This window comes from Balaenoptera musculus, chromosome 9, assembly GCF_009873245.2.
Source record: "Balaenoptera musculus isolate JJ_BM4_2016_0621 chromosome 9, mBalMus1.pri.v3, whole genome shotgun sequence".
In the NCBI taxonomy this organism is placed as follows: Eukaryota; Metazoa; Chordata; class Mammalia; order Artiodactyla; family Balaenopteridae; genus Balaenoptera; species Balaenoptera musculus.
The window spans coordinates 32,838,046-32,862,595 of NC_045793.1; the positions used below are offsets into that span (position 1 = coordinate 32,838,046).

Genomic DNA, 24,550 nt, shown 5'->3' on the forward strand with positions numbered 1-24,550 from the left:
GAATGAACTCTGATCTGTAACCCTCAGACTAAACATTCATCTTCCAGAAATTCAAGTCCAGGATTTGGTTACGGTTTGCTTTTACTTCTTTGAGACACAGCTTGAATGCCTCCATTTGATTTTGTGCTTTCAACACATTTTTGGGATCTGGTGATTTGGGAAGGCATGTACCATACGGTCTTGATAAGGTGATAGATTTTCACATCCTAGGAATTGGCAGGAAAGGGGAGGAACTGAATCCGATGTGGGAAGGGAAAATTAAGAGCTTGAGCCTAACTCACTCATCTCATGAAATACCTTCTGAGACCTATAATTCCCATAAAATCAATTTTTAGGCAAGTTTTTGTTTTCTTTTTGTTTTTTGGTGTGTGTGTCCCCACCACATGGGAGTAATTCTTTTAAATTCTCTTAAAAGTAGAGAGCTTTCTTTTACAAGCGATGACACTTAACACTTCTCGGTTAGCCCTTCAGAAAATCACTCAGCTTTGCGGTAAAGAACAAAAAAGTGCCTTGCTTCACCTTTCTTGAAAAGAGATTGTATAGAAAGGTAGGGCTGAGGGGCCGGGTGTAACGTAATAAAGGGTAGCAGCACGCATTTTGATCTGGAAGTTGATGGTTTTGGGAGAAGGAGAATCAAACAAAGGCAGGCATATACACCAAATGGGTAAAAACGCCCTGGCGGCAGTGTTGGATGTAAAAAAAAAAATGTTTTTGTTTTTGTTTTTAAAAAGCAAAGGGTGCCTTCTGTGTTTTCTAGAGGTGGGCTAGAGAGGGGGCTGAAGTGAAGGACTTTCCTGGCTCTAACAGAGAATTCGGATTCGGGAGGCCGGACATTTAATCGGTCCGTCGTTGCACCGCTGGCCCGGTGGGGCCGTGTCAGGCGAATCAGCTCTTAGGCGCCTTCTTTCCTTCGCCTCGCCCTGGAGCTTTGATTCTCGCCTCTGCGCTCCGGGCCTTAACCCGGCCTGGGCACGTGCCCAGTTCTCTCACCTCAAGGAGCCGGCTGATGGCTGGCAGCCCGGGGCGGGGACCAGGCGACGGCTGGCGGCGCACCGGCGCGCAGCGGGTTAAGGCGGCGGGGGTGGCGGCGAGGGGGCGGAGGGAGCGCGGCGGCGGCGGCGGCGGCGGCGGCGGCCCGGCTGCGAGCGGCCGCGTCCCCGGACCGCCGCGGGTTAAGCGCCGCCCGCCGCCGGGAGGGCTGAACCCGGAGCTACCGCTCCGAGCTCGCATTCGGATCCGCTAGAGCAGGAAGATGGCGACGGACGGCGCGAGCTGCGAGCCCGACTTCTCCCGCGCCGCAGAGGAGGCGGCGAGGGCCCCGGCGGAGGCGGCGGTAACCGAGGTCCCAGGGTGGGCGCGGGGTTCCGGGGTGGGAGCCCCCGGGGCGCTCTGCCAGCCCGGGCTCTTCCGGGTGCGCTCTCCTCGGGGTGCCCCCTCCTCGGGGTGCCTCATCCCCCGAGGCCGGGACGAGGCGGCCGCCTGGGTTGGGGATCCCGCCTGTCCTTTCCGAGCCTCGCGGGAAGCAGCCCCGGTCCGCCCGGTTCTCGGGGCTCCCCGCGTGTGGCCTCTGCACCCACTCCCTCCGCTTCGGTCGGGTTTGGCCAGGGGTGAGGGCTGGGGTGTGTTTCCTGCCGAACTGGACCCCCCCCCCATTGTTTGCCTCTCGCTGCGCGCGTGGCTGTGGGTGCGTGTCTCGGGGGTGCCTGGCACCTCTCAGCGGACCCAGAGAGCAGCGAGGGGGAGGCGGGTTGGCGCCGAGCAGGTGTGGGGATGCCCATTGTGTGTGTGTGTGTATTCATTCGTGTGCCCGAGACCCCTTGGGAGAGGCCCCATGCCCAACTGTAGGCGCTGCTGCCGCTGAGCGCCGGCGCTTTGGGTCCCAGCTGCCTGCTACCCCATCTCTTGGTGATGGGGATTGGGGTTGGGGCGGGGGAGGTGTCCTCGTTCTTCCCGAGACGATGCCCGTGCGAGGTGGAGGTTCAACACCTGGTATCAACACAGTGTGTTTCTTCCCTGGGGTCTAGAAGCCAAATGAGCTTCCATCCATCCCTGGTCCCTACTTTCACCCCCAGAATCTCCCCGTGCACAGAGGCTCAACGGTTGGTTTCCAGCCCGTACCTTAGGGGAAGGCTGGTCCCACATTTCCTGCGTGGAAATGTTTTTGGGGTTTGGGAAGCAGCTTGGCAGGAGCTGCAAGAATCTGCAAAGAAAGGCAGCTCTGGGAGCGCCTCCCACCCTTGGCGCGATTCTGCTGCTCCCCCAGGAGATTCCGGGTAGGATGGAGTGAGCCGAGCGTGGACGCCCCTCCGTTTTTCCCACTCATGACCTGACCGGCGTCGGTGAAGGAGCAGCTGAGGGCAGGGCCAGGTGTGAATAGCCAGGGCTGCTTGAACTTCCTCCCCTTCCGTTTGGAGGTAGGGCTTTCTGGAGAGGTAGAGGAGAGATGTGGAGGAAAGCTACTTGGGCATGAGAGGAGCTGAGCCTGGGAAGGAAAGAGAGAAACAGGGAGAGAAGGAAACACGGAGGCGAGGGCTGCTGATTTCCACTTGTGAAACTGACAAGTTTTGATTTGAAACTTTTAGGAAAATAGATTTTTCATTCTTTACGTAGAAAATGTGATCTTAAGATTTCGTATGAAACCTGTCTACTTGTGATGCAGGAAATCAGTTCCCCTATGTGAAGTAAAATAAAGAAGCTAGCTATTAAGACAACAAACCTCTCCGAGAAGTTGAAGTGATTGGGTACCTTCATCCCCAAGAGATGGTAAGGGGAGGGGAGTGAGAGAAAAAAGAAAGAGGGGTGTGTTTCTTGTTTCCCAGGAAGGTTGAATTTGTTTGCTTAATTGACTTAAAATGGGTTTTTCTATTACCCTCAGTATTTTAATCACCTGACAGTTAAACCAAACAAAAACAGCTGAGTTATGCTCTGTAGCTGACCTATAGTTTTATTTGGTTAGATTATAAACAGAGCCTTAGACACTAGGCAGATTTTTGTGTTAACAAGTTCAGTGTTCCCTTTCTGCTGTTTAAAATTTGCAGGAGCCTGATTTTTAACTGCTTATAGGTAGAAGTTTGATCATTTCACCCTGGTTGATTTGAATAGCCATGAAAAAACTGTGAAAGTGAAACCCCTTTTCTATTTCCATAAAATCCTATAGGGTTCTGAGGAGATGCAATAAGAATTCTTAATCTAGTATTTAAAAAATGTTTGGTACTTTAGTGAAATTTTAATGATGGCTTCTTATGCAGTAAACTGGACATTTAACTTTTCACTTAATAAAGTACGGTCCACCTATGTCAGCCACTTGACCTATAGACTGATTTTTTAATGAAAGAAAAGCTAGGTTGAAGAATATTTGTCATTATAACTGCCTCTTATCTAATGATTAAAATTTAAAGGCATGTTGACGCATTTTGAGTTTATGGCAGCCGAGGACTTAATTTTTTAGTGGATAATTCTTTTTTGAATTTTAGAAATCTATTTCATTTCAAGTTGGTTTACTTATTATGCATTTTATATGTGTATTTGGTAGTAATGAGTCAATGGAGACCCAAAGCAGTAGACTATTTTTGAAAGTGAATGTTTTCACTAAGTTTTGACTATTTAGATTGTTGCTTAGAGACAAGTTTAATTTATAGTTTTCAGCTTAATATGATTTTCAGTGGAGTGTTTTAAATTTAGTTTGTGGTCCTTGTTCTTAGCTGCTTAAATCCTGAAAGCATCCCAAGTATAAGGCTAAGGTAACAGCTACATTATTCAGTAGGGTCATATTAATAGTCTTTGCTGTGAACCATGCTGGAGACCTGGGTTATTTTCAGCGCCTTAGCCAAATGTGATGACTCTTAGACTATATTGCTATTTCTACTCTGAAAATAACTCCTAATGGACAAGGCACTATGGAAAACAGAAATCTTCCAGCTTTTTATTGTCACCAAAGAATTTAAGAGTGAAAGGAAAATGTAGATCTTTTTAGAACTATGTTTGGGAAGCTGACCAACATTCTTGTCATTCTGGGCTTTTCTGGAGCAACTAATATATAAAAAGTAGATATAAATTTTGTGGTCATGGTGATAGTGACAAGAAAAACCTTGGACAATTTTTTTGTTAAAAATGCACAATAGTGATGTTAAACAAATTAGCAGCTGGCACCTTGAAAATTGTGTTTCCAGGTGACAGTACTCAAGGTAAATGCAAAAAAAAAAGAAACGTTTTAGCCAATTTTGCTAAGCTTTCTTTAAAAAATTAAATTACAGTTATGTGGCAGCTCTAGAGTATTGAAAGTTTCACAGTATAATTTAGGTAAGAAATATTGTAGATTTAACACACATTACCAAATACATACTGAAGTGGAGACATTGTAACATCTTTGCTGTCCTAAAGTAAAACATTTCAGTGCTAGAACCTCACATGCACCAAGGAATCAAATCAAAGACCATGGTGTCATGAGAGGCACAAAAAATTTGCATTAGTAATCTGGAGAAGAAGAGTCACAGGCAGGATTCCTAGTGGAAAGATCTGGAAACATTCCACAGAAGGATGGAGGACTTGGGCAGGGAGACTGCACGTAGCTGTGTACAAGTGCGGCGGGTTTCTAGGGTTCCCTGAGAGGGGGCCTGGGGCAAAGATGAGCATAGAAGTTTCAGTCTCAAGTATGTGCTTTAGAAAAACTGCTTAACCATTGAAGAAATACACAAAAATATTCCCCAAAGATCAGAATATAACTGAGTTTATCATGATGCTTCTTACTTTGTTTATTCTTAAATAGGTTATATATTTCTGTTTGCATCTGTTTTTTGGACTTTGTTATTGTTGCTATCACTGTTATATTTCCCACAGGAGCAATTTTGTTTAGAGAAAAATATTTGTCCTCTTCTATGATTGAATACATGCCTAGGCTAGACTGCCAGTTGGTTTTATCCTCTTGTGTTTCACATAACTTTATGAGGTGAGAAAATGGTTCACAGACTTAGTACTTAGCCATTTACAAATATCTGCTGTTGATCATATGCACAGCAAGGCCCTGGCTGGGACAGAGCAGCCTCTTCTTTCAAGAAGAGCAGTGTGGGTTTCATTTGTAAAAGCTAAGGTTTCTTAGCACAGTTCCAGGCACACTGTAGATGTTCCACCAATATTTATTGAATGAAGAAAATGAACACTCACCAAGAGGCTGTGTCATAATTCTTAATGTTGATTGGCTAACTAGAAATTTTACTTCACGTGTTACTAGGTTGTGATGAAACTGTTGGCCTGCCGTTTGTAGTAATTAACATTATAGATGTTAGAGGGCTCTTCTTGTTTGAGAACAATGACCCTGATTCTTATGGTTTTGGGTTTTCATTTTTATATTGTCCCCTTCTAAGCTGCTTTTCTCAATGATATTTCAGATACTTCACAGATTTTTTTTTTTTAATTTAATTTCCAACATGGTTAGTTTTCCCTTTAAATTTTCCCTCTTCAAAACAATGGTTGAGGCTGGGGATGCTTGGTGGAGGGATGGAAATTGCACCCCTCCCATCCCGAATTCTTCTAACAATACAGTCAAGGCCAAATCACCCACTAGGGTGTAGAGGAGGGGATGGTTGAGAGGGGATCAAGAGGGAGATGCAGGGAAGTTTGGAAACAGGAAAAGGAAGTAGAAGGAAAGATTGGGCAGGGAGGAGGTTTGCAATAGTCTGCACATGTCTAGAAATGTGGGACTAGAATTCAGCTTTGAAGGTGCCCAGGAAGGATGGACAGTTTCTCTCCCTTCTGCGCCTGCATACTTTACCACCTAAGCACCGTCTAAGTATTGCTTTAGAAGGAGACTTTATTTGAATGCACTTGATTGTATTCTTCTCTGTTGGAGCTCCTTTGCAGGACTAATATAACATGGAAAAGGAAACTTGTCTTTGATGGTTAGGTAAAGAAATGGAGAACAGTTACAAGAGAGATGATGATAATGATGACATTGAAAGCAGAGGATTTTAAAATTTTTACTTTAATTTGTTAAAATAACTTGCACAAAATAATAAGATCATATTATTAATGCTGTGCACAGTGTGGTGCCATCCATGTAGAAATCCTGGTTTTAGAAAAAAAAATTGCTGTCTTGGAATAAATTGTTAGTAAATAACCAAATAGGTTAAACATGGATTTAAAATGTTATTATAGTAAGTGTAGTAGAGGCAACATTGTTATGTGGAATGGACACTTGTTTGCAAATGATTTGGTTTTGACATTTTTATATTTCATTGAAAAGGCAACAAGGTAATGCCAAAGGCCTGAGTTCTTCTACAGAAGGGCCTTGTAACTGTAAGAAGATCATTTAGTCACTCATGTCTCAGGTCTTCACTTGAAAATCAGCGTGCTGACCTTTGCCACCTGCAGATAATTGAAGTGATAGTCTTTAATGCATTCTAAGCTCCTTAAAGGACAATTGCTGGAGCTGGGTGCCAGCTCACACGTGAAAATGATCCATGTCCCACATAGGGGTGTTGTTAACATTGAAAAACTGAGTTAGATGGAAATAGACATTTGCTTTATCTGAGATGTGGTCCTTTTCTTTTTCCAAAGGAAAATTGGAGGCTGAGAGGAGATCTAAAGGGAGGAAAAGGGAGGTAGCTGCACTTAATTACCAGAGGCTGCTGCCCCTAACTGAGCCACGTTTGTGCTTTTCATTCCCATTTTCTCGAACTTGAAATTAATTACATCCATTACCAGGTTTCCTTCCTGACAGTCTGTTTACTTGTTGGTTTTACTTCCTTCTAATACACTGAGTTGCTTGTCTTGCATGACAGACCCCGGGTGGCATGGTTGATTTGAGGTGCATGGCCATGGAGAGTTGATCCCAAGTTCTCAGCATGTGGCTTTAAAGGCACACGCCAAGTTGCCCTACTTTAGGTTACTGTAAATGGTTTTTGAAAAATGAATGAAAATGATTGATCAGTTACTTAGTTGCCCCTAGAGTGGGCCATAACATTGTATCTTAGTAAGACTAGTATATCCGTTTACACATCATTTACATGGTTTGTGTTATACTGAGAGAAAGAGGCATTTTCACACCAAAAGTGGGAGGCATATATGTTAGGTAAAACCATGTAAAGATGTAATACTCTTGCTGTCCTGACATTTCTAGTAGAGGTGAGAAAATAGAGTAAATATGGATAAGTAAGTTTAATATAGTGAGGAAATACACAAAGCAGGGCATGATTAATTGTAAATAAACGAATAGAACCGACTCTAAGACAATTGAGAAAATGAGAGATTTATGTGTCTGGAAAGACATAAGGAAGTGGGATTCGAGCTGTGTCCTGAAGAAAATGGGATCCAGATGAATTAGAGGAGAAGGGAGGATTAGGAAGAACGAAATTAGAGGTGTGCAGCCCTGGTCAGGAAAACTCTTACCTCCCTGTGGAGAGAAATCAGGAGGAATAATCTCAAAGCAAGACATAACTGCAGAGATTTGAAATAGTTTTAGACCATGGAAACACATGCTTTTCATCATGAAAATCCTTATAACTGGCCAAATTCACATCTTAAAAATACTGTAAGTGTTCTTTTTAATTTTTTCATGTTAATGATAGTGTTCAAATTTTGCTTTTTCTGCTTAATCTCAAGATGAGTTTCATTGCTTTTCCCTTCCCTACAGCCTTTTTTATTCATTCCCAAAGCATAAACCTTGCTTACACAGAAAGTTCTAAATGCATTATTAATTATTAGTACCCACTATTAAACTGGGAGGAAAATACATTTCTGTTACTTCTGAGTAAAGAGGCAAAATCAATTTTCTTCAAATATTTCTCAAAGGCTTCAACGAATGACCTAAATTTCCTCAGTCCAGTAATCCAGTTACTCTGATGGTATGTGAAATCAGGACATTTGGTGTCTGGAAGAGATTTTAAAGATCACTTAGTACAGCATTCTCATTTTACCGCTGAGAAACCTGAGATCCAAAGAGATGAAATAAGGTTCTTTCAGTCCATCTGCTTTCTCAGGTACCCCTCCTCCCTCCCTTGTAAATTCATTGATCAAATGTAGGCACAACCCACTAGATTTGAAACTGGAGGAGATGCTCTTGGTGTCTGTGGGAGAAGCCAGAGCACATGTTTGGCTTTGTGTCTGGTCACTAGATTTTCACCATAGCTGATGTGTTTGGGTAAAGATCTGAGGGACACTTCTGCCACTGTGACTCATAATAACTCCTGAAGGCTTTTATGGTACCCATCAATGTGCTCACCCCATTAATTCCTAAAGGATACAGGTAAGGGTCTTCTGGCCCTTTTTGGCTGTGACTGTTGAATTCCCTACATAAACCAAGTATTTTAGATTTGTTTCTTTCAGGAAGAGGTGGGGGGAGAGTGATAGTGGAGGAAACTTGGTATTGGCCTATGTTCAGTTCTGGCAATTTAAGATGACAGTTCAGCCAGGTTCTATTTTGTCATCTTCCTCCCTTTCCCTACCTCTCTCCGAGCCTATAGGAGAATATCCAGAAGAATGCCATCCCCACATCTGCCCCACATAATTCAGAGCTGTTGCAGACTGCTGTGTTGAACAGGAAGAGTTTGAGGTTGTGTCTCCTCTTTCATGTATATATGCCCCAAAGAAGTTTTTCTATATGATGGCCAGACTCTGGATTAGTTTAAGCTGCCTGTGCCAGATTTTTAAAGCTAGGTGTTAAGAAGTGCTTTTCCTAGAGTACTTTTCCTGGCAGACATCAAACATGACAGGCAGGGGAGTGGCCTGTGGAGCTGAAATCTACCAGTTTCTTTTTTTCCCTTTACTTTCTGAGTGCCTTGCCATCACTAAAAAATGAGATTTGGATTTTTCTCTGTTAATTAGGAAAAGCTGTTGCAGTAGTAATAAAGCTTAGTCTCTGTACATGTTTGCTTTGTTTTTTTGGGGGGTGGGGGGCATGGGTATCATGTTTGCTTAGGTGCCTTTATGGAGATCCTAATTTTTTATGTGAGTGTGGCATTTAGATCTATCCAGTCTTGTCTCTTCTTTTGAAAATTAGGTTTTCTAGTTAGTCTTTTAAAATATTACATGATTTATCACAAAAATGAGAGGATGAGAGGAAACTTTTGTAGGTGATGGATTAGTTTATGGCATAGATTGTGGTGAAGCTTTCCTGATTATATACTTATCTTCAAACTCATCAAATTGTATACATTAAATATGTACAGCATTTTTATATCAATTTTACCTCGAAGTGGTTTAAAAATTATACAAGTTAGAATAATTATTTTGCTCTTAAACCAAGAAACTTTAGTAATTGCTTTTTCTATATCTAAGTACTTTTGTACTATAAGGGTGTCAGGTCAGATAAATGACACTTAATATGAAACAATAATAGAGTTTTTTTAATGGGATTTTTGCTTCTGAGCTTCTTTATTTTTCTAAAAATACCAAAACGCTTTGAATTTATTTGTAAAATACTGAGAGTCCTAAGACCTGTAACATAATTCATGTACTTTCTTTTATCCTGTTTTGCCAGAATAGGGGATGAAAACATCAAGTATTGGAGAATGACCCTTTGAAAATATTCTTATAATATTTTTATGATTGAAGGCCAGGATTAGAAGTGTATTTAGTGAGGAAGTGGGGGTGAGACGTAGGGGAGAGAGAAGCAGGCAGACAGATGCACTCTATGTTTAAAATAATACATCACTTAATATATTTTGATGGGAGACAGATTTTTTTTTAACTTTCTCTGTAATATAATTTATGGTTTAGCAAGAATCCTTGTAACAGTGTTTCTTTAATGAATTTTCCATTTTATTGACGGTGATATATTAAAAAATAGAAGTGTTGGTTGCAGGTCACATGTTGTGATGTTGATGATGGAACCAGGGCAAGCTCTCCTGACTCTAATGTGAATCAGAATCTTGGCAATGTCTTTCATAATTTATTAGTTTTTAAAGTGAAGTGCTTTGCTTATGAAGCTTCAGGGAAACAAGGACAATAAAATGTACAATTAATTAAAATCTTTAGAACCACCAGCAGCAGCATTAATAAAACGTTACCATCTAAAGCACATAAGAATTGCAGCTAACTCTCCCATCTCAGTGGGAAAAACCAGGATAAAAGAGTCTTTCATCATAGTCAATAAACTGAGTTTATTGGACTTGGGCTGATAGATTTTCAAAGAAATAAGCTCATAGCCAATAGCCCTCCTCCCTACATAAAACATCTGGGTGCTGTCAGCTTTAATAATAACAGTCACCTGCCTTTATTTAGCACTTCATTGACATGTTCTTTTTTTTTTAATCGAAGTATAGTTGATTTACAGTGTTATGTTAATTTCTACTATACAACAAAGTGATTCAGAGTGAATGTATATGTATATACATTCTTTTTTTATATTCTTTTCCATTATGGTTTTTCATAAGATACTGAATATAGTTCTCTGAGCTATACATATACAGTAGGATCTTGTTGTTTATTCATTCTATATATAATAGCTTACATCTGCTAATCCCAAAATCCCACTCCATCCCTCCCCCAACCCCCTCGCCCTTGGCAACCTCAAGTCTGTTCTCTGTGTCCCTGAGTCTGTTTCTGTTTCGTAGATAGGTTCATCTGTGTCATATTTTAGATTCCACATATAAGTGATATCATATTGCCTTTCCCTTTCTGATTTACTTCACTTAGTATGATGATCTCTAGTTGCATCCATGTTGCTGCAGATGGCATTATTTCATTCTTTTTTATGGCTGAGTAGCTTTCCATTGTATATATGTACCACATCTTTATCCATTCATCTGTCGATGGACATTTAGGTTGTTTCCATGTCTTGGCTATTGTGAATAGTGCTGCTGTGAACATGGGGGTGCATGTCATTGATAAGTTCTTGTTTAATCCTCACAAGAACTTTGTGGGATAGATGTTGGGGTTTCTTTTATATAGATGAGAAAACAGACTCAGATAAGTTACAGAATGCTTCTCCAAGTATCGTCTTTGGACCAGAACCACCAACAGCAGCAGGAACACACAGAAAGGCAGATTCACAGCCCCACCTCAGAATCAAACTTCAAGGAGGGAGCCCAGCAATCTGTGTTAACAGATTGTTAATCTCCAGCTGATTCTTATGCCTGAATTTGAAAAGAACTGGGTTATAAGACTTAGGTGAAACAACTATGAATGGGAGCAGAATTTAAGCCCTAGTATATTGGACTTTACTATTCACAGGAACATCCATAAGTTAACCTTCCAAACAGGGGTCTCCCAGAACTATCCATCCTGTAGGCTTGCTATAGGTTTTTTTTCTTTTTTTCCATCCTTAGCCCCTGCCTTTACAAACAACTGCTCTGTTGAATGTATGTGCAAAAAGAAACAGTTTTAAGAGGAAGATCCTTTTAAAATCTTTCTTCAGAGAGCCAGCTAGCTCTGGTCTCTTTCCCCTTTATACCATCATCTTCTTCCAAAAGGTTCTTTGGAAACTGAGAAGTGACCAGTTCTGGCCACACCTGTTTGGAAGTCCCTGGAATCATTTATAGGCTTTGTTATGTTTACTTCTGTGTCATCACAATGACAGTACGGTGTCAGATACATAGGTGCTGAACTAGTTCTCACTGGATCATTGATAGAATAGCACTGTTTTCATCTCTAGAATGTTGGCACCATGCTGACAAAGTGTGCAGACAAATCACAGTACTTGGTTGCAGTTTTGCCATTGCCTGGTTGTGTAACCTGCGTGCATTATCCGACTCCTGAGTTGTGGTTTCCTAATCCGAAAAATAGAGGGGATGATATCTATCTTATTAGATTTGGTTCTTTGAGAGTTCTTTGGAAACCACTGGGTGCTAGGCAGATGCGAAGGCATGTTCGGAAATGTCCTGAAGACTGGCTTCTGAGGTCGGGTGTCCTGAGACGTTTGGGGATGAACCTGTGTTCCCCTCCCTCTGATGGTGACTGGGTTTGTCAAATGAGTCTCCACGGAAGGGAGAAGTGGGCTGTGTGCTGTAGGGGAAGCTGGGACTGTGGACTCACCCAGGCCCGGCTGTGAGCACGCTAACGCGTCATCTCTCAGCTCCATCTATGAGATGGCTATCAGGAGACCTGCTTGTAGAAGTTGTTGTGAGGAAAGAGGGCAGAGTTGGAGACAAGAGAGTTGGGAACCAGACTCGCCTGACCACAGGCCCAGATGACTACATGTGGGTGGCAGGCCAGGCCTCTTACAAGCACACTACATGTGCGTGTGTGTGTTCGGTTGCGGGTAGCACAGAGTGTGCTTCTTCTAAAGGGGCAGCTGCTACTTTGCTCTACGGATTATTACCCTGTGGGAATGTGAATCTGGGGTTACCCGGTCATCTGAGTTTCGAGGGGAAGCCAGCGATCTGGATTTTTGGGTGACATCTTTAGATTTTCTTAGCACTGACTGAATAAAACAAAACACTTTGTGGCCCAAGTAACACACATCTGTGGGCCAGATTTGGCTGTAGGCTGCTAGCTGCTGGCCTCTGCTGCAGAGTGTTCTATAAACATGACCTGTTATTATTGGAAGTCCTGGAATTTATAATAACCTCACAGGAGCCTTTATGTTGGGGCCCTTCGAGCAATACGTTCGTGCTCTCTTTGCTACCCTCGCAACTTCTCCCCAGCACACACTGGGCCTGTTTTGATACAAACTCCAGGGACTTTAAATTTGTATTGCACAGTATAATTTGAAGAGATCCTGAAGCCAGGTGGGTAGGCACGCTGGGAAAACAGATCTCCTTAGTGGAGAGATTTGGGATATTGGCACTGTGGTTTTTACCTCTCCTCCTAGAAGGTCAGACCGTGGATTGCTGCCCAACGGGGCCCCTCGGGTTTGCTGAGCCACTGGGATAAAAATGGTCCATTGCATACCTTTAGGAAGTTTTTTCATTTTTTAAAATTTGTGTTACAGAAGAAAGACTTTGATGTGGACAACCTCAGTAAATCAGAGCTTCGGATGCTCTTCAGCGTGATGGAAGGGGAGCTGGAGGCCAGAGACCTCGTCATCGAGGCCCTGCGGGTAAGAACCTTCTAGGGCCGAGTCCCATTTCTGTATCATTTTCTTTTCTCAAATGGCCAGTGGCAAAGCTGCTGCTTCTTAATTTTTGAGTCATATAGATTTAAAATGTTACATCAGGTTAAAATGTGCCCCTTACCCCAAATACCAACCTATAACCTTGATAAGCCCAAACACACACTGAGGTCAGATGGTCATTGAAAGGAGGGGGAATGATTCTAAACCGTTTAATTTGGGGAACTCGAGAATTAAGCTGTATTGCTTCTGAAATCCTTTTATGTTTCCCATATGTATTTGGTTAAAGACATAAGTTCTCAGAAAATTGGTAGCTTGGTATCCTAAACATACGTGAGGCCAGTGAGGAAAAACTAAGAGAACCATTTATAAAAGAAATTGCTGATAATAGAGGTTTTTTCCTTCCTGTATAAATTATGATTTCTTATTTTCAGAGACTCTTGAGTTAAAAACTAAACATTTATATGTACATATGTATCTTCGAATAGTTTTATTACTTTTTTCATCTGATCTTACAGTAATTTTTAACTTTCCATAATTTGCAAAGAATTATCTTCCAGTAAATTAGAATATCTCAGTAGAGTTTTGTTTCCTTAAAAATTATGTTAGAAAATCCTACATCAAGAAAGCTTAACTGGTCACTCCCAAGATTGCGCTTGTTTTGGTATGTGAGCCAAACTTAAGGTTTTATTTTTCTCTTTTATATTTAATACTTTGTATGTAATCAGGTGTTTCCTGGCTCTTGGTCATTTGACCGAGAGGGATATATTTATTACACAGGAAGTACGGATTTATTTTTTTCACCAGGGAATATTTCCTCAAACTTTGTCTTAGGGAGTTTATTTTAACAAGTGAAACTCTGTGGAATGGATCGATAAAAACAAGGTTACCCCCATGGGTGCTAATATGGTGGGGAAAGAGATAACAGCGGTGGACGGTCAGACATAATGGAGATGGTGGACATGCTGAGAATCAGTGGGGCAAGGGGCAACAGTTCCTGAAATAATGAGTTAAGTACATTTTCACAACCTGGAAATTGGTATAGTGGGGATAATAATTATTCTTCAATCTGTTGACAGAGAATGATGGCCTCAGAAAAAGTGGAGTGTGGTTATACCACCTCCACGCCAGTGATGAATTGAGGATGTTGCTTTTTGAAGGATAAGAATTGCTAAGTAGACTTGTGCACAGTTTGATAGTGAGAGGTATTCTTCCTGTTCCACTTTCGGGACATTTGCACTGTTTGCCAGTGTGTATTTTCTTGAATGAACTTTGGGGGAGACAGGCTAAGGCAGTGCATCACTCAGATCTGTGACCCTCAGCCCAAGGAGAGAACAAGGCAACAGTCACCTGTGAGGCCAGTAGTGTAGCTTCTTGAGACCAAAGAGATGTGAGGGCTTCAGTTCTCCCTTAGGTATTTCTCTGTCCCTCTCTATTCACCTGTAAAAGGCATCAGCACCGTGGCATTTCCCTCTGCTCACACAAATGTTGGAGCATTTAGCAGAGTCTGTGTTTTTATGTATCACCTTAGCAACCACATGTATTTCTCATTTTTACTTAATTGCGATACTTTCAAACTTGAGCAGAGGTAAAGGCTTGCTAATGATCAGGGCTTGCCGAACTGAAAGTTTTTCATAGAATCAAAGCATGTTGGAGCTGCAAGGAGCCTTAGGTGATATTCTAGGTCAGGATTTGCATATCTATCAGACCTAGTTTTTCATTTTCATAAAATACTTTGTATTACCCTTTTACTATGCTGAAATGAAATGTATGGAAAATTGCATATGTAAGTAGGCTATGTTAAAAATAACCAATACATTGCCCTAATTGTGATACAAAGTAACAGGAGAGTAATTTATAATAAAATATTAGGTGTTTCAACGTATAACTGCTCAGGCATGACTGTAGTGGAAGACATGATAAAATAGATGGCTGTTCCCACCTATTCTTATAACATTGACATGAGTGCAATCGTTGCAAAAGAATCCTGATCCACACATGCCATGTCATTGACTTAGGTACAGGGAGCAGATTTACTATTGGTGAGGTGATTTTTCTGAAATGGTGAATGACACTTGGTAAAGTTCCCAACAAAAGCAGACATTTACATGAGAGTTGAATGGCTGAAAAATTTAGTGTTCGTTAGAACTGAATTAAAACAACTTGTTTATGTGTGAAAAGAAGTTACTCTTTAGGCTCAGATAGTCATACTGAAGGTTCTAATGAAAGGAATGAGCAGAGGGACATTTGAAAATTCTGGGGACTTCGGACAGTTCCTGACTGTGTCGCAAACCCCTAGCCCTGCTCCCTAAGTGCCAATCACTGTGAAAACTAATTGTTCTTGCTTATTTCCAAGACATCTAGGGTACTGCCCCTGTGGAGGACCACTGGCTGATACCAGTCTCTTTTATTTATAGACTGAAATCAAACAAACAATAAGGAAGCCCAAAGAGACTGAGACTTCTCAGGTTGAAAATGTGGCATGCCAGAACTTGGCATGTTTGGAGATTCTTAAAGCCTTTCGTCCCTTTTTAAAATTGAGAATTGTGATTGATTTGTTTAGATCATTGCATTTTTAGGAGTAGGTAATAATGCCATTTTCATATACCTGTCGTAGCTGTGGTAGACTCACTGTGGTGATTTACTGATTGACTATTCCCTTGGGGGCATTAGTTGGAACTGGTGAAACTAGTGAAATATTTACTTGGGTCCAGATGTGTCCTTTAGTTACCTTTTCCTTTAACAGTAGAATATAATTCAGTGACTGGCTAGTGCCCCAGAAAGAAATTGGGAAGGAGAGAGAATGTGAAACTTTTATTTTTACTTCATATTATAAGATAAACTTATTCCTAAATTAAAAGTCAAAATCTAAATTAGTAAACAGTATTCAGTTGGGAGAAATACATTTTGTTTAAAGAAAAAGTCAAAAGTACTTTCTCAGTATAGTAAAGATTTTTGAATTTAATATGTAAATTGTGATTTTTTTTTTTGAGATACAAGATGCCTAATTTGTGCCCTGAATTTTATTAAAATTTAGAAATGATTTCTGTTGTGAGGCATTCAAATTCTTTAGAATTTTAGAAACTTTAGAAAGGTATTTGAGACCAAGCTATTTTACTTTTTTAATCATGTTATCCTGATGCTCTTGATTGTCAGGTTACCGTGAAAAGTTGCATAGATCCTTGGATTAATGGCCATAGACTTGTCAGGACAATCTATAAATATGATTTTGGGGGAAGGGTGTTAGGAAATTACAATATATATTTTGGTATTTTTACTGTTTTCAGATGTTTAAGGTAAAAATATTTCTCAGTATGCTTATGACTTTATAACAGATATAATATTCAAGACATTAATTTTTATTGGGAAATTATATTTTAAAAAGAGCAATTTAGTGGAAAATCTGAATTGCGTAAAGCTGCTTAAATGTAATATGTTTTAATTTTATCGCATAAGAAATATTTTGTTTCTCAATGATTTCCCCCTCATTCACATAAAGTAGGAATAAATTGTTGAATGAATATATTCTATATCAAATAAAATCTAGAAAATACTTTGGAGTTTAATAAAGAATGTGTGCAACAAGAAGCAGCTGTATTTTCTGAAAAGCAAGATAGACACACAGCCTTTTTTTTAACTTTTTGGGTTTATTTATTTATTTATGACTGTGTTGGGTCTTCGTTTCTGTGCGAGGGCTTTCTCCAGTTGCGGCAAGCGGGGACCACTCTTCATCGCGGTGCGCGGGCCTCTCATTATCGCGGCCTCTCTTGTTGTGGAGCACAGGCTCCAGACGTGCAGGCTCAGTAATTGTGGCTCACGGGCCTAGTTGCTCCGCGGCATGTGGGATCTTCCCAGACCAGGGCTCGAACCCGTGTCCCCTGCATTGGCAGGCAGATTCTCAACCACTGCGCCGCCAGGGAAGCCCCAGACACACAGCCTTTTGAATCAAATGTAATTGAATGTTCAAGATATGAATATCCAACTTAATCCAGAAATCATTATTTCAATGCTCAGTGTTTAGTTTGTGGAATCCTCTGGCCCTCACTCCCTTTTCCCTCTTGCTACTAGTATTTTTACCAGCATCTTACTCAAAGGGGAGACAAAGGCAGGAAGATGAAAATGCTGTAATTATAAAATTTTAAGAGTTAAAATTGTTTTAGCCTCCATTTTTACAGGGTCTAGCTTTCTATCCTTAGCATGAGTTTATGTAAATATTATATCATTGAAACAATGAATTCCTTGGGCAGGTAGCTCCAGATTTGCCTTCTTTTTCCATTTGGATTAGATAAATGAGAATTAACACTATTAACAGACATGGCAGTTCTTCATCCTAACCAATAGTCACTATAGAGTGACCGTATAATCCAGATTTTCAAGTCTTATTCGCACTGAAACTTTAAGAAGTTAGCCAGTTTCACATTTCCTCAGATAGAAAGCATTTGTAGCCCTTGTATCATAGGGGATATCAGATTATAGAATTGACTTGTGCAAGCAGCTGCAACAAAGAGACCCAAAGTATAAAAGATTAAATAAGTAGTTCATTTCTCACATACCATTCTGGAGGTGATTGGTCTCTGCTGGAGGGGCAGCTCTGTGCCAAGTGGTCGTTCAGCTACCCAGGTGGCTTATTGCTCTCCATAGGGAATTAGCGTCCTCTGTACGGTTGAAACTTGGTCAATGCCACCTCCACATCCCAACCTACGGTGAAGGGTGGGGGCAAGGCAGGAAATGAAGGAGAAGCAACTTCCTGTAAGCAGCGCACACATGTGCATTGGTGAGAACTTTTGTGGACACACCTAGCTGCATAGGAAACTGGGGAATGTCACCCTCTGGCTGGCTACATGCTAGTGCTGTGGGGGAAGGGAGGAGATTAGAGGACCCCTAACAACCTAATACAGCCCATTATCTTGGTGTAATGTTAGCATATACAGTGTCCTGGGATATGGCACAAGAAGATCCTTCTTCCTCCTTCCCTCAGTAAATATTTGTTAAGTGCCTACTTTGTACCAGGCACAGAAAGTTTGAATGTCAGTGGAGCTTTATTACAATGCCAAGATCGTTCCCATTTAGAAAATTCTTCTATCTTGACTTTATATATTTAAAATTAATTGTTCTGAGTAGTGTCATTTGGGCCGAAGTTATACTTTCTCAGGCGGTGACTCAGTATATATTTTGCCTAGAATATCTTCCTTTTTGAAAACCTGACCTTTCCATTGGGTTCAAAACTCAATTAAAAAAAATTTTTTTAAAGGTTTTGTTTTAAAGCAGGGTTTTTCGCCCTCAGCACGATTGACACTTGGGGCCAGGTGTTTGCTGCTGCTGCTGTTGCAGGGAAGGGGCTGTCTTCTGCACTGCAGGACGCGTTGTAGCCTCCCTGGCCTCTGTTTGCTCACTGGATGCCAGCAGCACCTCCCTAGTTGTGACAGCCAAAAAGGTCTCCAAATCACCCCCATTTGGGAAACACTGCTGTAAAGTAATACTGGTTAAGGAAATGCCACTTTCAAAACTATATTTGCTGAAATAAATGTAAGAACTTTAATGATTCAAATATATTTTATGATCCAGTGATTTTCCTGTGAAATATTTTTTCTCAGAGCTAAAAATTAATCTGAAAATGCCCATTTTAACAAATTTCATGACTGTTTCAAAACACGCCACATATTTAAAATTGCATTACAGTTTCTTAGGCAGAACTTAAATGTTTTATTTTTAAAATTCAAAAACCTTTATGGCTGTATGGCTCAGTGCTGGAAACTTTACATAGAACAAAGTCAATCTTTTTAAATAAAATGGAAGCATTAAATAGAATAATGTTTCCACTCGTTTTGAAAGCAGCTGCGAGTATACTACAGAGTACTGTGAGGGTTTTCCTCATATGACTTGTCTGCTAAATAATGATAAAAGAATAACATTGTGGTTTCAGCTAAGTAAAACACGCAGCCTTTTGTATTTCAAAATTCTCCTATGATTGCAGGCAATTGATTGACCAAAACGTACCCTTTTTTGTGCTGTTTATTTTAATTAACGAATGAATTTGCTGAGCAGAGCTGAATTCGTGAAACATAAATTGTTTTCTTCCCCATCTGCTGAGATAACGCCTTTGTTCTATGTCTAGAAAAAGGAAGAGAGTTGACCAGACGTTGTGTTTTTTCTGCAAGCAAATGAGTTTTTCATAATATACAATAGCTGATGATTTTTAAATAGCATTGTATTTGGTCTAGTAGGGCAAACAGGAAATATTAATTTTGATTTTTTGGAGAGACTTTATTTGCCCTGTTGAACATTTGCTATTAGTGAAGGAAAAAAATAGAAGAATATCAGGCAAAATACTGCTTTCTTTTTAATATTAGGGATAGGTGATGAAGAGATACAAACTATTAGGTATAAAATAAGCTACAAGGATACATTGTACAACACAACAGGGGATATAGTCAATATTTTGTAATAACTATAAATGGAGTATAACCTTTAAAAATTGTGAATCACTGTATTGTACTTATAGAATATTGTACAGCAATGGTACTTCAATTAAAAAAATATATAAATGGAATCATATGGTAAAAAAAAATGAAGGTAATGATGCCACGAAAGCAAAGTGTTTATCACTACCATTTAATACGCAACTGACGTCACTCAAGTAACATTTTCTTCCTGATTATTAATAAATTAGCAGGATATCTGTGAGAACAAACTAAAGATGAAGCTTTCCCAGCTCAGTGATGTACCATTTGATCCACACTGGGTGCAGGATAGGTTCAGGGTTACAAATGGTATGAAACCAGGAATGTACTTTTGTACACTTTGAAGATTATCATAATTTGTGGGACTGTCAGTTCAATTAACTGTTACTTTAGAATTAGTTCCTTGTGATCTGAAAATAAAAGGTGTTCCTTTGATGCATTCTGATAATATTTCAGCCATCTCATCTTAACCCTCAGTGGCTAAGCTACGAGTCATGGGTTCTTGTGGGAATTTCCTTTGCCACGTATATGACTAATTCTATCTTGATTATAAGAAGAAACAAGGGTCTAAAGCAGTACCCAAAGTTCTACCCTCCGTCTCTTTGGTTGTGGTTACTTTGGGAAGAAAAGAGGTTTCAGGTTCTGCTTTTCAGTTTTCTGAGTCAAAATATAAGTAGTTGTTGAACAAATAAGAAAGGAAAGGCTATATCCCATATTTCAAATGTAGTTGGACAAGGTGGGGAAACGTGAGGGGATCCAGCATCCGTTTCTTCAGCAGATGTTTATTGTCTTCAGGCATGTCCTGGGCTTCGAGGGTCGTGACCAAGGGGTATGCTTTCTTTCTCATGGATCTTAGAGTCTAGTGGGAGAGATTGACATTAAACCAATAAACACAATATCTAAGTACAAATTATGATTATGAAAGAAAAGGAAAGAATGTTAACGAGATTAAGGGTAGCTTATATTGGGTCAGAAAAGACTTCCCTGTGGAAGTGATGTTCCCTGAGACTTGAAGGAGGGATATCCTGAGCCCAGTTGGAAGAAGGGTGTTCAGGCAAAGGGAGTGGCACATTCAAAGGCCCTTGGAGAGGAAGGAGCTTGATACTTGATAGGAACTGCAGGAAATCAGAGAGCAAGCAAGAGTGGCACAAGATCAGATGCAGATGGCGGCTGGGGCCAGACCATGCTGGAGGGCGAAGGCCGTGGAAAGGCTGGATTTCATCCTACCTGAGGTGGTCAGCTGTTGATGTGTTTAAGCTGGAGAATCCCAGTGATTTGATGTGCTGTTAAAGTCATCTTTTAAGAAAATGCAAAATTATAGTGTATTCTATTTTTTTGTATCGGAAGTTTAATTTATTAAATGTAAATATTTTTAGCTTATCACCACTTTCAAGGGAAAGATGACAAAGAACACCCTAACTGTTGGGCAGACAAGAGTTTGTAGGAGAGCCATAGTAAACAGGTAGAATGTCATAACGGTTGTCTTAGAAATGTGAATATCTCAGATGCTTCCAAATATTGCCCTTGAAGAGGGCATGGAAAATGTGCTTCCTCGTTACTTTTGTCTCTTAGCAATTAACAGTGTTTTCCTTCAAACAGTTAAGATGAGCTGATTATGGTTTTTAGTTAAGGTCTTGTGCACCTGAGATAAGATTGATAAGGTAAATCCTCCACATGAAATTTTTTAAAAGGCAAAATTCTATCTTCAGTTGTATTTTTTTCCCCCAATCCAGTTCTCCTCAGTTCAGCTTAGATTTTTAAATTAAATGAGTTTTTTGGTTAAAAGACCTCTTCTTTCATAACTTAAGATTACTGTAAATATCTAAAGACCTATCTGTTATAAAATCAAATTCCTTTTCAGCTTTTTCACAGAGGGTTGGGAAAAGTAGCAGAAGATTGCTTCACATAGTGCTAAAGATGACCTGGCAAGAATGTAAAATACATTTCAACGCGGTCGGAATTTGTTCTCCAGGACATCTATGTTGGCCTATTTTAAGTGGACCATTACAGGGCTTATGCTCACATAGTTACCCCTTACAAAAATAAAATGCTAAAGCCGACAAGTTCTCCAGCAGCCCCGACCCCTTCTCATGACATTCTTCCATGGAAAACAGACCGTGGACAGAGTCTTCTCTTGGTGTCAGGCACTGCACTAGGCACCTTACCTGTATTAAAGTGGAGTTGCATCTCCTATGGGCATTAGGTTTTAATGGTTAAAATAATGCAGATAGTAAGCCCTTGGGAAGCTCTTAACTTACCAGTAAAGTACATGAGACATAGTTTTGTATATACAAGCCTGAGTAGTAATTTTTATGCACAGCATAGGTTGATTCTCACCAAGTTAGAAGGAAAGGACCATCTGTGTGCTGGTGTCTGGGCATTGCAGCTCTTCTGCCTTTAAGGAAGACTTTAAATCCCTAGGTAAATGGGGCTGGGTGGGTGCTTTCGTAGCACATCTCTCTGGCCTTAATGCAAAGTCATAGGTTTGTCTGAATTCTAAGGATTAAACAAGGTAATATGCTACAGCACCTAGCAAAGGATCTGGCACATAATAGGTGCTTGAAAAAAGTATTTGCATTTGAATCTCAGTCTGTGTTGGTAGAAAATATTTCCCCCTGCACCTTCTCCTCCTCCTCACACTTTGAAAGTTATAGGACAGACCTTGGTCACCTGCTTCCTATCTAATAAAGTGGGCATTGCTTCTTATTTCTTAGGGTAGAACTCTCACTCCTCAAGTCAGAATTGGCCAAATGGAAACTAAAGCTAATCTAGGCTACTAATTTATCCTTGCAGCCCCTAAGGCAGGCAGGAAAATAAGCAGTGGTAGGAAATCAGATGGAAATTTTGAACGATCAGACCACAGGCTGAAAAGAGGTAGAGTCAGCAGCATTTCTGGGGGCTCCTGGGGTGGCTGTGTGGGTCCTGAGTGGAGAGAAATGACTTGTCAGGTATCGTCCAGACAACGTTTTCTAAAGTAAAATTATCCCCCGCCGAAAGAGGGCTTAGCAATTTCTAAAGTGTTTTGGGAATAGGATAATACGTACTGTTAATTATTTTTAAAAGTGACGTTTTAAGTGTATAGAAATGGTGGGATAACAGTTAGACCTATGAACCGTTATAAATACTTATCCTACAGCTTGTCAGTCTGTTTCCCACATCTTCATATTTAGGCAGCATACTCTTTTTTATGCTAAATCTTTGATTTTCGGTGGCATTGCTTTAAACTTGGCATGAATAATTCTGTTTACAGCCACCTTTGTTCCTGGCCATCTAAAAGTGAAGAGGAGGGAGGTGGTTCAATCCTTTCAAACTATCATATGATATCACTTATAGGTGGAATCTAAAAATGGATACAAATGAACTAATTTACAAAACAGAAACAGAATCACAGATTTAGAAAACAAATTTATGGCTACCAAAGGGGAAAGGTGGGAGGGGGTGAGGCATAAACCAGGAGGTGGAAATTAGCAGGCATACCCTTCCGTAGAGAAAATAGGTAATCGATAAGGAACAACTGTATAGCACATAGAACTCGACTCAACACACTGTAATCACCGGAAGAGAATATATAAGACTGGTAAGAGTCTGAAAAAGAATATATAGACGTCTCTCTCTGTAAGTGTATCAAGGGAATGTACACCAGAAAGAAACACAGCATTGTAAATCAGCTATACTCCACTATAAAAATAAAGATAAATTACAGAAAAAAAAAATCCTTTCAAACTAAAACAATTTCTTTTCTACAACCTCCTTCCTTCACCCCATGATTGTGGTCTAGGCAGTAGGCAAACTGAAATCAAGAAAAGGGTCAGTTCCATTTGACTCATGCTTCCAAGGAATCCTGAGGTTTGCTGCAGTTTCCAGCAAGCAGAATTTGGAGCAGGACGTGGGGATGGAATGGGACTTAACACTATTGAGTTTTTATTATGTGCTGGGCACTTCACATACATTATCTCCTGTCATCTGTATGAAATCTCTTCATCAGTTATAGTTGCCCACTTTAGGAATAGAGAAACAGCCTCTGAGAATCAATAAGCCATTTTCTCTCTGACTCCTAACCTTGGCTCTCACCATGCCTCTGCTTCAAAGGAAACATTAATGACACTAATCATTTTCCTGGAGCTGGAAGCTGTCATTCATGGAATCTTTATCTTACTTTAAATGCTGTGAATTCCCAGAACATTTCCCACACACCTGTAGTCAATTGTAAATATCAAAAGCTGCACAGAACTTGAAACTACACAGAAATTGTTGTTGGAAAGTCTTCTGTTTAATCATGTGCTGTTCCCTCCCAATTGACTGCAGGTAATTATAAACAGAAGTAAATCCGGCAAGACTTCTAAGATCTTATTGAATGGCAATTATGAAAATATAGAAGAGCATCATTGATTTTTTTTTTGAAATGTTTTCTTCTTCTCAATAATTATCACACCAAGTACAGAAAAGTTCTGTAATAAGGATATTCTCATCTTCTGGATGAGAACCTTCTGGAGCATGTGTGAATGCTGCATGACCCAAATTTCCATTAAGGAAATGGAGATTTCTGAAACAGACAAGGATGCGGTACCTAAGGAACTGCTAATTCTATCCTGATCATCTTACCACGTTTCAGTCATTGTTAAATCTGTCTCTTGTAGTTACATTTCATTTTTTGATATTTTTTTCTCTATTTGATCAACTTGTTTTTCTTTTTTCATTTGCATCTGAAAAAAATGGCAGGAGGTAAATTGAGCCTTTAAATAGGAATTTAGTTTGGTTTCCATGAAAGGCTGTTGTACTGATTTCCTTGAGTTATATAATCCTTTGATTTTTTTTTTTTCCAATTAATAGAAGTTGCAGGGAATTCATGAGAATGGATTATGCAGCCAGGTATTGATAGGTTCGCTACCAGTGAAGAGTGTAATATTCTTAATAACTAATATATTAAAATGCAGATGTATCATTGTCCTTGTTAAAAAGTTTAGATTTCCTTTCACAAAGGCTAAATCAACAGAATCTAATAGTTTTAGATTTATTTTAAATAAACCTCTAAATAATCCCTAAAAATTAGAGTTGACAATGATTTTCTATTAATGTGTCTCTCTCTATGAGTGCCTGGGGGTAA

General features: G+C 40.1%; 1 protein-coding gene across 1 annotated transcript in view; it reads left to right on the top strand.

The window, feature by feature from the left end:
- Positions 1–1,148: 1,148 nt before the first annotated feature.
- CTTNBP2 (cortactin binding protein 2) overlaps positions 1,149–24,550 on the top strand; it is a 156,184-nt gene continuing 132,782 nt past the window's right edge. The window contains exons 1-2 of the mRNA XM_036863327.1: positions 1,149–1,333; positions 12,866–12,973. Of these exons, the coding sequence (XP_036719222.1) occupies positions 1,253–1,333; positions 12,866–12,973 (189 nt within the window). The 5' untranslated portion in view covers positions 1,149–1,252. The remainder of the gene's footprint in view (positions 1,334–12,865; positions 12,974–24,550) is intronic.